The sequence below is a fragment of the Sesamum indicum genome, linkage group LG10 (assembly GCF_026168435.1).
Source record: "Sesamum indicum cultivar Baizhima isolate 11 linkage group LG10, ASM2616843v1, whole genome shotgun sequence".
NCBI classification, from domain to species: Eukaryota; Viridiplantae; Streptophyta; class Magnoliopsida; order Lamiales; family Pedaliaceae; genus Sesamum; species Sesamum indicum.
The window spans coordinates 15,897,432-15,913,160 of NC_142666.1; the positions used below are offsets into that span (position 1 = coordinate 15,897,432).

The 15,729-nt window shown below is 32.4% G+C and overlaps 2 protein-coding genes across 2 annotated transcripts; both read left to right on the forward strand.

Annotated features, from left to right (window-relative positions):
* The first annotated feature begins 457 nt into the window (after positions 1-457).
* On the forward strand, positions 458-2,169 carry LOC105171975 (putative O-methyltransferase 3). The gene is made up of 2 exons (XM_011093277.3): positions 458-1,298; positions 1,764-2,169. Exons 1-2 carry the CDS (start codon positions 525-527, stop codon positions 2,064-2,066), a joined length of 1,077 nt encoding a protein of 358 aa, XP_011091579.1. The 5' UTR covers positions 458-524; the 3' UTR covers positions 2,067-2,169.
* Positions 2,170-10,987: 8,818 nt separating this feature from the next.
* LOC105171974 (trans-resveratrol di-O-methyltransferase) lies at positions 10,988-15,297 on the forward strand. Its single transcript, XM_011093276.2, has 2 exons — positions 10,988-11,812; positions 14,827-15,297. Exons 1-2 carry the CDS (start codon positions 11,033-11,035, stop codon positions 15,127-15,129), a joined length of 1,083 nt encoding a protein of 360 aa, XP_011091578.1. The 5' UTR covers positions 10,988-11,032; the 3' UTR covers positions 15,130-15,297.
* The last annotated feature ends 432 nt before the right edge of the window (positions 15,298-15,729 follow it).

A 15,729-nucleotide genomic window follows, 5' to 3' on the forward strand; every position in this document is an offset into this window, starting at 1 on the left:
TTAATATATAAATGATTGTGATATGAAAAAAAATATAATGAATGTGATATGTTTTTTTCAAAATATGTTTAAAGTTTTTTTTCTAAAGTTAAAGAATAATTTTTACAAAATAATTATCTCCACTAGTTCACTAAATTAACTCTCTCAAACCTCTTCCATGTGTAAGGCTGTAAATTTGGCTTTTTATCCACTGTTTCTCCCTCCAAAACATGTACAATATATCCGTTAGTTTTACGATCAATTAATGGAGGGGATAAATTTTGATGAATTTAAGAAACATCAGACACCAAAATTGATGAGATTGCAATATGGGGTAGTAAAACTAATTTAACTAGTGCCTAAGTTAGGGATGGAAAATCAAACTATCCCTACATATAATTAATCACGACATACTAGATGTATTTATGTGTATATATATATATATATATATATATATTACAAACCATAACATATTCATACATCGCTTGCATTTTCTACTCAACCCATTATAATATATCATCAGACTTCAATCAGGAATCCAAGATATGGAGATGGTTAATCAAAAACAATCTCTTGAGCTACTTGAGGCCGAAGCTCAGATTTGGAAGCAGATGCTCAACTGCATAAACCCTATGTCACTAAAATGTGCAACTGAACTGGGCATCCCCGACGTCATCCACAAGCATGGCGGCCCCATGACCCTCCTTGAACTGGTAGATGCTCTCCCTGGCGTCGACAAAGCCAAAGCCGATTGCATGTATCGTCTCATGCGAATCCTCGTGCACTCTGGCTTCTTTGTATTAGAAAAAATCAATTCCTCTAATGAGGAGGGCTATTCCCTTACACCTGCTTCACGTCTTCTGGTCGGAGATCATCCCATGAGCATGAAACCTTATGTATCCCAAATTCATCCAATCCTTCTGGATCCAATGCACCATTGGAGTAGATGGTTCCAAGATGCTAACAACCCCACACCGTTTCATACCGTTAATAATGGGATGTCATTGTGGGAGCTGAAAGAGCGGCATCCGGGGTTCAGTCATTTGTTCGATCAAAGCATGGCAAGTGATACTTCAGTAGTGGCCGATGTAATTACCAGAGATTGTAGGCAAGTGTTTGAGGGTTTGGATTCTCTCGTTGACGTCGGCGGAGGCACTGGAACTTTGGCCAAGGCCATAGCGGAGGCGTTCCCACAAATTCATTGTACAGTGCTTGATCTTGCACCGGTTGTTGCGGGAATGGACGGGACAAAGAACTTGAAGTATATTGAGGGAAATATGTTCGAGTACATTCCCCCATCAGATGCAGTTTTACTCAAGGTAAGCTCACATGAATTTCACATATTTCTAAAGGGTAAATTGTGCTTTATTTCTGTTCTTTTACTTGATTTCCATTTATCCCATCACGAGTAATTTACATGTAATATTTCAGTTAAATTAATAGAAAAATAATTAAAAGTTTAATAACTCAATTAATTTTAATTTCAGCTAACATTCCCACAAAAGTTCTGAAAAGTAAATTATACGTACAGAAGATCAAGGAAATATTCACATTGATCGTTTTCCCAAAAATTCTTGATTTACAATTTTAAGCTTCTCCTAGAATTGGACGGAAAATACTGACATAAACAAAAGAATTACTTAAACATCAAATTTTAAAGCGTGAAAAAATTATTTATTATATGTAGGGAGGAAAGACGTGCCATGACGGCAATTACTTCACTCTACTAATTCAAACTTTGGAAAAATATATAAGTATGGTCGCTAATATTTTTGTATCAATAGTGGATACTTCATGATTGGAGCGATGAGAAAAGTGTTGAGATACTGAAGAAATGTAAAGAAGCAATAACTAGCAATGGAAAGAGAGGAAAGGTGATACTGATCGAGATGGTGGTAGATGATGAGAGAAGCAACACTGAGTCAGTTGAAACTCAACTCCAATTTGACATGATTATGATGACTTTACTTGGAGGAAAAGAAAGGAAAGAAAAAGAATGGGCAAATCTCTTTTCTGGTGCTGGCTTCCAAGGTTATAGAATTTATCCTATTTTGGGATTGAGATCTATAATCGAAATATATCCTTAGATCTATTTTTAGTTCTGTTTACAGTTTGATTGTTGTAACTAAATTGCTGTGCAAACAATTACAAATATTAATAAAGCATCCTACTACCAGAAAATTGAATACATGTGATTACTAGCATCAAGTGTTTGAAGCTCCTCTTATTGAAAAAAAAAATCAATGTGTAAATTTTAAATATATGGAAAAATTAAGTTTTGATGAGAAAAAAAAAAGGAAAAAATTATATTTTTAATCTGAGATAAGCAATAGGGGCCAACACTTTATGCCATTCTCTATAAGTGAATTTCAAGATGGTCCCAACATTGCATTTAACTTCTTCAACACATTTAATTTCACCACCTAACTTTTGTCAATAAATGAACGGTGGGCACAAGTGTTTTGCACACACTATAAGGGGAAAAAAGTTTTTAACTATCATGTAGAAATCATAGTAAAAGGCTAAAATCCGTAGCAAACGGCTTTTTGCTATGAATTCAGTATGAACTTTTGTCATAAGGAAGATTGACGTAGCAAATACATCGCTATGGACAAAATTGTAGCCAGAGGGTATTAGCTACGAAAAATTGACTTTTGTGATATGATTTAATTTTTTTTATTGCAAAAAAGAATAAAAATTTTCATCTTTGCTACGGCTGTTGAGTCATAGCCATCACATGGGTATTTCGTATATTATGGTAAGGGGTAATTGCAAAATTAGTCTTGTAATTAAAGGAGGGTGGCGTTCTTGGTCCTATAACTTTAGGACTGGCAATTTTAGTTCCGTAAGTCTCAAAAAGGTCGCAATTTTAGTACTCTGCATGGATTTGACTGAATTTTGAACAATTTTACCCTTTTCTAGCTTTAAAATGGGCATTTCTGTCTATTTTCAATTATTATGCATTCTAATGCATATTCTTTGCACATCTCTGCCAAAAATGGTACCAGAGCTTAGTTTTATTGAAAAAATATATGTTTCTATTGCATTTAGATATTTTTTCATTAACGGATGAGACTTTAAGATAATAAAACTGAATGAAAGTTCGAGTTACAATAGGGAATATTTTCAAACTCTGAAAAATCAAGAATGGTATTTCTTTATGGAAATTCTAAAAGAGGGAGGAAATTATCCCCAAACACCGAATCAAGGTTCGATTGACAATCAGGAATATTTCCAAACCTTGGAAAAATAAAGAAAGAATTTCGTCCTAGGAATTCTGAAGAAGGCCATAAAATCGGATCTTGAACCTCTTATTGAGAAAGAACAAGAAGAATGGTGGAGAATTCACCAAATCGAGAAGGTGCTACCAAGAAATACGGTGAAAGCCATATATTCAATAGAAGTCTATGGTAGATTACTAGCAAACAGAAACGGAAGGGGTAATTTCCACTAATATAATTCTACAAATTATGATTAACGGAACTGACTAGAAAGAACTCGAGTCGGATAACTTGAAGATCTCCCAAGATCTGAGAGAAATATAAAGGACGGTTCAAAACTATGGGCATAGGTTAATTCATAAACCTGTGAAAATTGAAATCTTGAGCCAAAAGGTGGACGAGATCCTTAAGATCCTTCGCTATCTACACAATGATCTTACAGATGTGAAGTCAGAAATTACAGATCTAAAGAGAAACCAAAGAGAGAGCCTTGAAACATCAAAATCCAAACATGAGGGAATTAGGGACGCACTTGGAACAGTACCTCTTCTACATCGAAAGGGGAAGGCCACGGAGATTCTAAAATCAAAGATCAGCAAAAATCTGATTATAGCATCCATTAGATATATAAAGTAATGAAGATAACGAGAGCAAATCTATCACATTTACAAGAATTGGCGGAATCCTTTTCCCAACACGGGATTATGGATTTAGTCAACATTCAAACCAATGAAATCACTCCAGCACTACCATTGCCGGAGGAAAGAACATGTTTCAACGATCTTCCATAGGATCATCCAATGAGAGACAGTGCAGATTTCCATGCTAACGCGACTCCATCGTTCGTGGGGACCAAGCTAAAAGAAAATTCCGGAAGAAATTCAAGAAGAGTGCCTGAAAATACACCTTAGGCGAGAACTATGCTTCAGCCCTTGCAGCCATACGGCGCTATACTTAACCTGGATGTTATCGAATCTTGGAATACCTAAAAATTGAAAGATGAATGAGTTGTAGCCATCAAGATAGTAGCAACTACCTTAGAACTCGACAAGGAAATTTCATAAAACTTGTGGAGTTAAGTTTGGAGGGATCTGTGAAGATTGGATGGGATAATACCCCAAAAGATACCAAAGCCAGCATCTTTGTCGGGGACTCAAAAAGCGCGATAGCAGATCGGCTAGGAAAACTTATTAAGATACACTTCATCGAAGATAGTTACTTCGAAGGAAACAGAGCAGAAAAGGCTAAAGAATATGCACAAGCTCTCTTCAGCCTTGAACTAAGAAGTATTTGTGCAGTAGACAGATATATCTATTGGTTTTACAAGTATTTCTTCCAAAGTGGAGTAGCAACAAAAGTAGCAGATCCAATGTTCTTCGCAAAATTATGCAGTCCATGGAGAAAATGTTGATCCACTCATACAAAGTATCTGAAGGACAGCTAGATTCAGTTGCAAGAAGAATGTCTTTGCTTAAAAATAAACTAAAGGATTTGTATTACCAAGTATCTATCCAGAAAAATATGAAAAAGTTGAGGGGTAAGATCAAACGAACTCCTCTCTGTTGTGATAACAATGATTTTTTAACTATCATAGGAGAATCGAGCGAGCCAAGGAAGAGGAGAAGCAAAATCGTAACTCCTACCCAAAGAGTTTCATAAGAACCTCTCTCAAACGAAGATCATGGTGGTCCAAATCAAAAGCCAGATCATACAAAATTTGGACAAAAAAAAATTGGACCAAGAAGGGCTTCATCCCGAGGATCAAAACAAACAAATGCAAGATCCACAGGAAGAACTCCTACAAGGAGAATTTTCAGATGGACCCATAGCCGAGCTAATAAAAGTTTCAAAGATTGTAATTGCTGGACTTGCAGAGAAAGATGAGATATCTCTCCCGATTGCCCGCAGAAGCGTGGTGAATTGAGAAAATTTGAAGGCATGGATGACATTCTAAACGCAGTCTACTATGGCGATTTGGTACCCATTTTACCAATTCAAAAATCTTCCATCAGATGAATATGAGGAAAAAATAGACACTGATTCGGATGGATCTTCAACTGAGTCAGGATAATTATAACGAGGCAGATAGGTTACAAACCTCTTAAAGCCTGTCAGGATTCTTTTTTAGGATGACGGTGTCAAACAAAACTATGGAAAGAGTCATGCGACAAAATTACAACCTCAACCCATATGATGGATTTAGGATTAGAGGAATTGGAAGAGTCGCAAACCAGATAGGACTTAATCAAAGAAAACATCACATAATCTACAAAGTTTAAGTGAGTTTGCTATACCTATGGAACTTACTGGTAATGTGATGGAAATGCAACTTATTTGTAAAGAAAAAATTCTTGAAGAATTGAGTAAGCTTAGAGAAGAAGTAGTAATATGAAAGATCCACAAATGAGCTATTTAAGTAGTAATAAAAGCAACTTTTAAAGAAGAAATTTATTCAAAAATACATTTATCAATAATAGATAGAAGAATCAATAACTTGAGAAATGGTTGTCTACTTGTCTTGGGGCAATGAAAGGTAATGTGTATGCAAAAAAATTAATATATGATGTTCATCCTAGGATTGCATACAACCTAGCAGACCAGGATTTCAGTAGAGTCTTAACTCTTCATCAGGATTTTAAAAAGAAAGATCTAATGAAAAAAGGTAATAAACCATATTCTATAACTTACAGATAGCTTATGCCCTTTCCAATGCACATCATTCAAATTTGTTTCTTAGGAAATAGTAGATTGAAATTCCTAGAATTTTCAAAAAATTTGCTAAGGTTATGGTACCATATTCGATTAGAATACCTAAAAAAGGTTGTGTCGATACTGTTATAAAAGATCACCCAATTTTAGATCGAACACTTAGCTCTAGAACTGAGTTTGATAGCAAAATGTCCTTTTCGCAAGATAAGATCATAGGCTACAAAGGGAAAGAGAAAGAATTATTAAAAACTTTAACTCCTCAAGAGATTAAGGTAGATAACTTAAACCTTAGATACCCTGAAGGATGGAAGAAATACAAGTTACATTTGACATTACTAAAAATGAAAACTTTCCCCTTGTGATAACTTATATCATTTGCATCAATCTGTTGTGGGTAGATATGAAAGAATGTTAGAAATAGCAGGCTATGAAATTCTAGTTGCAGATGTTGCAAGACGAGAAAATGAGAGTATGACTTTGAATTAAGTTTCCTCGAATCATAAACCATTGGGAAGAAAAGGTAACGGAATGGAATTAAGTCTTGATGGTGTTACCATAAGGATAGGATGGGCCCTTTCTATATATATATATATCTATTGGTATGTTGTATGATCAATGTAAGACAGAGCATTTTGCAGCTTATATGATCGGGGATTTGCATGGTAAAACCTGAAGTTTTCCCTAAAGAAGCAAGAAAAACTTTACCTGTTATTGCAAGAAGGGAATTTTCACAAAAGATCCTAATACCCAATAGGGGAATATGAGATGCTAAGATCATGATCGGATGAGCATTTAGATCACCCTGGTTTAGGGTAAAAATACCTCCTATTTACTTTAATGATACAAATGTCAATATCTTGCTTGGTAACAATTTCATTCAAATATTTGCAAAATATATGCAGGATAATCAAAGGACTTTGTTAATCTTTACTACTAATTGTGGTAATGAGATATAGGTGTTGCAAAGTGAAAAGGCCTTTAATAGGATAATACCTATAAATTTTCACAACAAAAGTGGTGAATTCAATGCCAAATTAACTCATCCGAAAGTACAACATAAGAGAAAATTTGGTAAAGTTCTTTTGTCTTTCAGACAACAGGGACTAGTCGATAGCAATAGCTTCTATGAGGAATTCGAAAAAGAAATCAAGAACCTCAAAAAGGCATTGCAGGAATAATGTCATTAGACATTAGCGAAGAGAGAAAACTCTCACTCAAGAACATCAAGTTCAGTGAAAACCCTCTGGCATGATGGGAAAGGAATACGATCGAAGTCTCTAAGCATCTTTGGGGACCTATGAGGCCTTCTTGGATCGAAGCCCTCTCGGACTTAGGCTAACTGCACTTCTTTTGGCCAATCTTTTTTTTTTTTTGGGGGGGGGGGGGGAGGGGGAATTTTTGTTGCTTGGGTCTCTTTGGACCAACCTATTTTTATGCACATCACATATATATTGTAAATTTCTTTTCAAAAGTTTTTTGGGATATTATATTTGTTGTATATTTATATATAAACCATATCTTCTTGGTTCGCTTTTTAATTTAAATTCTTCACTAATTAAAAATTATTTTTAGTTAGAAAATAATTTAGTGATGATTTAATGTATATAATATTAAGATCTATTACAAATAATATAATTTTCATGACATGAGGGGTAATTTTGTCCGATTGAGGGGTAAAAATATTATATTTATCAGTTTAGAGGGATAAATGCAAAATCAAGAATGATTTAGAAAGGCAAACTGCATTTAACCGTTTTCTTTTTTTAAGATTTCTACAGATAAAAATTAATGTGAATAGAAATTTTCTCTTACAACTGTTATATTAAGTAAAATAATGCTATTGTACTAATAATTATCAACTAGTACTAAAAATTAACATCAAAACACAAAAATATTACATATTAAATAAGGGATAATTTTATTTTTTCATACCTAAAATATACCCCTTTTTCAGTTTTAGTACCACAGGTTTTTAAATCACCAGATTTGCTACCCAATTTTTTTTAATTTTCATCCGCCTAAGTACCCACCATTACGTTGACCATTGAAACAAACGGTTAACCCAAATTTGGAGGAAAAATTAGGCGGAAGCTTACCTATAAAAGGGCATATTGGGCTTTCATTTTATTTAACATACAAAAAATTTGTATTTTGACTTCAATTTTAAAATAGAGGACAATAATGTAAGAAATTATATATATTTAACCCAATTTCTATAAGAGAAATACCAATACAAACATTTCCCCTCAATTCAAATCTTTATAGAAATAAACATAAATGCATGCTAAATCAATCGAATAAGCCACTTAAAGGATGTCACTATGACTTTGTACGTTTAATGCTTGACAGGTCGAGGACTCGAGAATGAAAATGTGATATGAGCTAGTTGCTTTTTCGGTCTGTAGGCATTAGGATTTAGGAGGCCTTGGCTTTATTGTTGTTACTGAAATAATTTACAAAAACCAATGATAATTTATAGATGTGATTGAACTCTTTTTTTTTTTTTTGGTATTTATGTAAAGTTTTAAGTATTTGTGTCCATAACTTATATTTTAGATTTACATAGAGCGAATTACTTTCATTTTGAAAAATTAACCTTGTACATTTTTTTAAGCTAAAAAATCCGAACCCGACTGTCGGGTACCCGAACCCGACCTAGTCGGGTTCGAGTTCGGGTTCATTTTTTCCAAACCTGACGTGCTGGGTACCCGAACCGAACTACCCGACCCGATGCCCACCCCTAATTGAGTCATATCTAGCTAAAATACGAAAAATGCTTGGCTACATTGAATTATTATATTAAAAACTTCCACATACATTGAGTCATATCTTTCTAAAATACTAAAAGTGCTTGGCTCCATTGAATTAATAAATTAATAAATTTCATATACATTGTGTCATATCTAGCTGAAATAGAAAAAAAAAAATGCTTGGCTCCACTGAATTATTAAATTAAAAACTTTCACATACATTCAGTCATATCTAGCTAAAAATACTAAAATGCTTCGCTTGACTGAATTATTAAATTAATAAGTTCCACATACATTGAGTCATGTCTAGCTAAAATACTTGGCTCCATTGAATTATTAAAATTAATAAGTTCCACGTACATTGAGTCATATCTCGCTAAAATACAAAAAATACTTGTCTTCACTGAATTATTATATTAAAAAACTAGAACATACATTGAGTCTTATCCAGCTAGAATACCAAAAATGTTTTGCTTCGTACAATTATTAGATAAAAAATTTCCACATAAATTGAGTCATATCTCGCTTAAATACAAAAAATGCTTGGCTTCAGTGAATTATTACATTAAAATCTAGCTAACATACAAAAAATGCTTCGCTCCACTAAATTATTAAATTAGTAAGTTCCACGTACATTGAGCCATATCTAGTTAAAATACAAAAAGTACTTGACCCCACCGAATTATTAAATTAATAACTTCCACATACATTGAGTCATATTTCACTAAAATACAAAAAATATTTAACTCCACTGAATTATTAAATTAATAATTTCCAGATATATTGAGTCTTATCTATCTAAAATACAAAAAATACTGGGTTACACTGAATTATTAAATTAATAACTTCTACATACATTAATTGAATCATATCTAACTAAAATACAAATAATACTTGACTCCACTAAATTATTAAGTTAATATACTTCAATATTGTGACTTTTTATTGTTTTATATTTTTGGTCCTTCAATTATTGAAATTTGCAAATTTCGCTAGAAAAAAAAAAAGCATGTGTTCCCTCAGGCTTTTTTTGATTTTAGGCTTTTGTTCACGTTGGTCAATTTCTATCAGCATGGAAGCAAAATTTTAGTCTTATATCTTCTGCATTTTGATATTTTAGTCATTTTTCTTTTTCAGATAGTAAATTAATAGATCCTACAACTTTTAATTTTTCATAATTTTGGTCAATAATATTGACTAATGGGAACAAATTAAATCCCTAAATTAAAAATGCATGGAGAGGGCACAGGCTTTTTTTTTGGAAATATTTGCAAATTCGTATCCAAAGAACCAAAATCATGAAAACTTAAAAAATTACAGAACCTCTTACTATCTTAAAAAGATAAGGACTAAAACGTCAAAATGCACATAGTTAGATTTTGAATCAACATGAACATATGTAAAGAGATTGCATATAATTAAACCAATAATGAAAGAAACATGGAACATATTATTCACTAATGGAAACAAAATTTATTTTAAATGAATAGTTGACAAGTGATTTTTTCAAAACATGCTCTTATTCACTAACAAAAAGACAGACGTTATACTCATTTGTGATTATTATTACAACCCATAATTTGGACATTAATCTTTCAACCTCGACTGAAAATTTCAAAATTTTAATCTCAGTCTTTAACCTCAACTAAGAGTATTTAATTTGGAGGAAGGTAAATTGCATTATTTTTATAAATCATAAGGAATAAATTGCACTTTATTTTTTTAAAAGGGGTTTTTTGTACTTTTTCGTAAACATATTGGAGTAAATATTTAATTATAATATATTAGAATTAATTATGAACCATATTAATTATAATTATATACTTTAACTATAATATGTTATAAACTTGTATCAACTATATTGTAATATTATATTTCATTATAAAGAGTATTTTAAATTAATAATAAGCATAAGGAGTAATTGGATAAATTAGGAAAAGAGTCCCTTTAGGTCGTTGATAAGTTAAATTATAGATATGAATGAAGTATATGCTGCCATTGCTGCTAAACTATATATATGTTAGTTCACCAAAAAAAATTCTAGTTTATGGTAGTTTATAATATATAGTAATGAAAGTTTGGTCATAAGTCATAATGTTTGGACTACGTGTTGCAATCCACGCAGTTGGGTTCCAGATCAGACGGTCTATATTGCATCCGCCTTTTGGGTTCTGATTTCGGGTTCTGAAGTGGGTCGGTCGATCCACTCCGGCAGAAGGGGAGCGGATCCTTTTCTACAATTACAAAAATACCCTCCATTAAGGGTATTTTTGGTATTGGGGCCGGAAATTAGGGTATCCCCCATCACACATATATATATATATATATAGTCATCCATCTTGAAGCAGGCAATAGCTAAACAGATCAAAAAAGATGGATAGGGTTAACGAAGAGCAATCTTCTGAGAAACTCGAAGCTCAAGCTCACATTTGGAACCATGTATTGAGCTACACAAACTCCATGTCACTGAAATGCGCAACTGAGCTTGGCATCCCCGACGCTATCCACCAACACGGTGGCCCCATGAGCCTCACTGAACTGGTAGATGCTCTCCCGGGCGTCGACAAAACAAAAGCCGATTGTGTGTACCGTCTCATGCGAATCCTCGTGCACTCCGGCTTCTTTGTATTGGAAAAAATCGATTCCTCTAATTACGAGGAGGGTTATTCGCTTACGTCTACTTCTCGTCTGTTGGTTGGAGACCATCCCTTCAGCATGAAGCCCCTTGTAATTTGCGGACTTAATCCAATCCTAACTGAGCCGTGGCGGCAATTAGGTAGATGGCTCCAAAATACTGAGGACCACACACCATTTCATATAGCTAATAATGGGATGTCATTTTGGGAGTATAAAGAGCGGAACCCGAGGTTTAGCCATTTGCTTGATCAAGTCATGGCAAGTGATACTCCATTGGTGGCCGGCGTGATTACCAGAGATTGCAGGCAAGTGTTTGAGGGTTTGGACTCTCTCGTGGACGTTGGCGGAGGCACTGGAACTTTGGCCAAGGTCATAGCGGAGGGATTCCCACAAATTCATTGTACGGTGCTTGATCTTGCACCTGTTGTTGCGGGATTAGAGGGGACAAGGAACTTGAAGTACGTCGAAGGAGACATGTTCGAGTTCATTCCTCCATCAGATGCAGTTCTATGTAAGGTATGCAGAAATACATATATTTCTTATTTTACATATTTTTCGTTTATCAGTTATAAATAGAAGGTATAAATTTATATCTTTGAAGGGGAAAAAAGAAAGAGAACGTCTACTATATATAAGCACTGAGCAAAGGTTTTTTCCAAATGAGAATAAAATTACAGGCATTCTTGAGCGGATGGACAGAATATAATTTGTAATTCATTGCTTTCCACCAAACTTGGTAAAGATCAGATTGAATTTCTTATAAATGTATAAAGGAAAGCAAAATTCTGTTTTCAGTATCCAAAGTTTGCAATTTCAATAGACGTAAATGCACTTTTAATCTCATAACTTAGATAATTACTCGATCTCTTCGCCCCTTTAACTTTTTATAGTAATATTTTAATTTTGAATTTTTTTAATTTTCGTGATCTTATTTTTTATTTTTTGGTAGGAATTCACATTTCTCGCTAGAAAAATACATTTGTGTCTCACATGATATCTTAAAATTAAGACTTTTGTTCCTATTGCCAGCACTTTTGTTTTTAACTTGCTAAGGTAGCATTTTAGTTTTACAACTTTTAAAATTTACCAATTTCAGACCTTTTTTCAAGGAAATTTACCCTTTTTTTGTCGGTGGAGGTGAATTTGACAAACAAAAAAATTAACATCGCAATAATTAAAAAGATATAGGACCAGAATGCTTTCCTAGAATATTAAAAGACAAAAATGCGCCAAATAACATACATTTAATTCATTTTACTATTTTGTTTTAAGAGATTTTGGAAACCATCACTAATTTCTCAAAGATAAACATATATATATTTGTCCCAATTACTTGTCTCAAATTTGTCATGCCTATTAGAAATTAACCGAACCCTACAAAAGGATTGCATGTCGCGTTATAATCTTAGTCATATAAAAGATAAGCCTTAGTAAATTTATTTCAAGAAATTCCCCAATTTTATTCTATTTCAAATTGTGAGTTGATGTTTGGTTAGGCTTTTTTTTATGAGATCGGACAAAAAATTTAGAAAATTAATTTTATCACGATTTTGATTATACTAAAAACTATTACAAAATAACTCATTTTCATATAAAAAAGATAAAATTGTATTTTTGATCCCATTATATAGGAACATTATGATTTTCGGTCCCCCACTTTACGGGATACACAATTATAGTTTCAAAATCTTAACACCGTCGGTCCTACATCGTTAAATTTAACGAAAATTATTAGTCAACAGTATATTATTAATTTGACAAATAAATGTTCAAATTCTATTTTACCCCCCGCTCTATATTTTACAAAAAGACTAATTAAAAACCTCAATGTGTTTTTAAAAATAGGCTACACCCCCATATTTTAGAAAAGATCTCTTTTTTAACTCAATTTGATTAAAACCCCTTTCTTGATCTTATAAAATCAACTTCCTTTTTTCTTATTTAAAAATATATTTTGTGCTTCTTATTTTGTATTTTTTTCCCTTCTAAAAAATAAGTAATTATTTTCTTCAATATATTTATTTAAATAATAAAATACCAAAAAAAAGTCAAAATTTTATTTCTTATAATTTAAATTAAAAATTAAATTGATCTCACATAAAAAATTAATATACTAAAGTTTATTTTCTAAATTTAAATATAAATATTAATCAATTATAACAACTATATATTATTAACTAATTTAAATTATTATTCAAATATACTATATTATTTATTAGAAATAATATTTAAAATTAAATTATTATTATAAATATAATTAATTTAAAAATAAATTATAATGACTAATACATTATTTATTTAGATGTGTAATTATAAATTTAAAAGAAAAAATTAAGTCCCCCTTGCCCACCTCACCCCATCTCACCGCCACCCCTTGGAAACCCTACACCACCCACCCCCAACCCCTTGCACCCCCCGCCCACCTCCTGCACCCCTCACAGATTGTGGCGATGTCGACGTCGCTCCTCAATTTGAGGACAATGTACGGTGCGCCACTTTATGTGATGGCCTGCAAGTTGAGGTAGGGGTCAGTGGCGGGTCACGGGGGAGGGGGCGTTTGCTGGTGGGTGGTGGAGGGTTTGTAATGGGTGGGGGTGGGGTGTTGATTTTAATTTTTTTAAATTTATATTTATATATATATATAATAAATAGTATATAAGAATTATGATAATTTAAATCTATAATAATTGTATAATTTCAAACATTTTTATAATAAATAATATAATATACTTAAATTACTTAATAATGTATAATTGTTATAATTTATTAATATTTTTATTCAGATAGATATTTAAATTTAGAAAATAAATTTTAGCATATTACTTTTTTATGTCATGTGGTTAATTTAATTTTTATTATAAAAAATTAGATATACTTTCTTGTGGAATTTTAATATTTAAATAAGTATATTGAAAAAAATAATTTTTTTTAATGTTTTTCAGGCACGCCGGAGAAAAATATAAAAGGACCACAAAAACAATATGAAGATGAAAAAAAAATAAAAGAGGGTGATTTTATAAAAGCATCGAAGGTACTTTTGTCAAATTGCGTCTAAAAAGGGAATTTTCCAAAACGGGAAGGGGGGTTTAGGCATATTTTTAGGATACTAGGGGTTTTATACTTTTTTGAAAAATATAGGAGGATAAAATAGAATTTGGATATTTTTGGTTTACGATTTATTTGTTGACGTTTAATGTTGTCGGATCAATATTGTAAAATTTAGAATTTCGGAACTAGCAAGAAATGTCAATCCCATAAAATATAGAATAAAAAACGAGAATAACCCTATCTAGTGGAACCAAAAGTACAATTTTGCCTACAAAAAGCTACAAAACATCTTTATCCAAATTTGAATTATATTTGTTTGGATAATTTTAATTTCAAATCCTTTGTGTCCAAATTTGAATTATGTTATATATTTTATAATACTGATGGATTTCAATCTATTTTAGTATAGAAACATTTAATATTCTTTTTTACAAATATTACCTCAAACCTATCCATCATAACATAACCTTTCATGTCATTAGTGGATATTGCATGATTGGAGCGATGAGAAATGCGTCCAGATCCTGAAGAAATGTAAAGAAGCAGTAACAAGAGATGAGAAGAAAGGAAAGGTGATAATCATCGACATGGTAATAGACGATCAGAAATGCGACCATAAATCGGTCGAAACTAAACTCTTCTTCGACATGTTGATGATGACTATAGTTGGAGGAAGAGAAAGAAACGAAAAAGAATGGGCAAAACTCTTTTCTGATGCTGGCTTCAGTGATTATAGAATTTCTTCTCTTTTGGGATTACGATCGATCATCGAGGTTTATCCTTAATCGTCTCTCTTTTGCGATAGAATGCCATATGGAAAAAATGTGTGATGGGTTCATTAATTACCAAGAGTAGATGCCCAGCTTGAGACTCCGGTAACTCGGATAGGGACGTCATCAAAACCTGTTAAAAGTATGTTTTTTAATTTAGTCTCTTTTGTTATGATTTTCTCACATTGCATCCTACAAGTAGAAAGTTTGCTCAATTTTAGTTCTCACTTGAATTTTCCGTCAAAGAATTAATGGAGCCATTAGTAGTCACGTGCATTTTCTGTATACTTTTCGTTAATTATTAGATGAAAAATGCACGTGGGGTACTGAACTTGAGAAATTTTCAATTTATTGGAAGGAACGTGAGAAATTTTTAATTATAGGATCAAATTGCCAAAATCGATTTCAACAAGACCAAAACTACCGCCCCAATACTTACATTATTAAAATTGATATTTTTTACTTTTTTGGGATAAATTATCGATTAGATGAGTCCCGACAAATTTTTAGCAATTGAATATCAAATTAAAGTTCATATTAAAATTAAGCTTTATAAATTTAAAAGACGAATGAACCCCAATGAAGTACGAAATTATTTCTTTATTTGACTGTATA

Excerpts from the sequence above, each read along its gene's own strand:
- LOC105171974 (XM_011093276.2), top strand. The coding sequence starts at position 11,033 with ATGGATAGGGTTAACGAAGAGCAATCTTCTGAGAAACTCGAAGCTCAA. Across the intron at positions 11,813-14,826 it reads CAGATGCAGTTCTATGTAAG|TGGATATTGCATGATTGGAG; the intron begins GTATGCAGAAAT and ends TCATGTCATTAG.
- LOC105171975 (XM_011093277.3), top strand. The coding sequence starts at position 525 with ATGGAGATGGTTAATCAAAAACAATCTCTTGAGCTACTTGAGGCCGAA. Across the intron at positions 1,299-1,763 it reads CAGATGCAGTTTTACTCAAG|TGGATACTTCATGATTGGAG; the intron begins GTAAGCTCACAT and ends TTGTATCAATAG.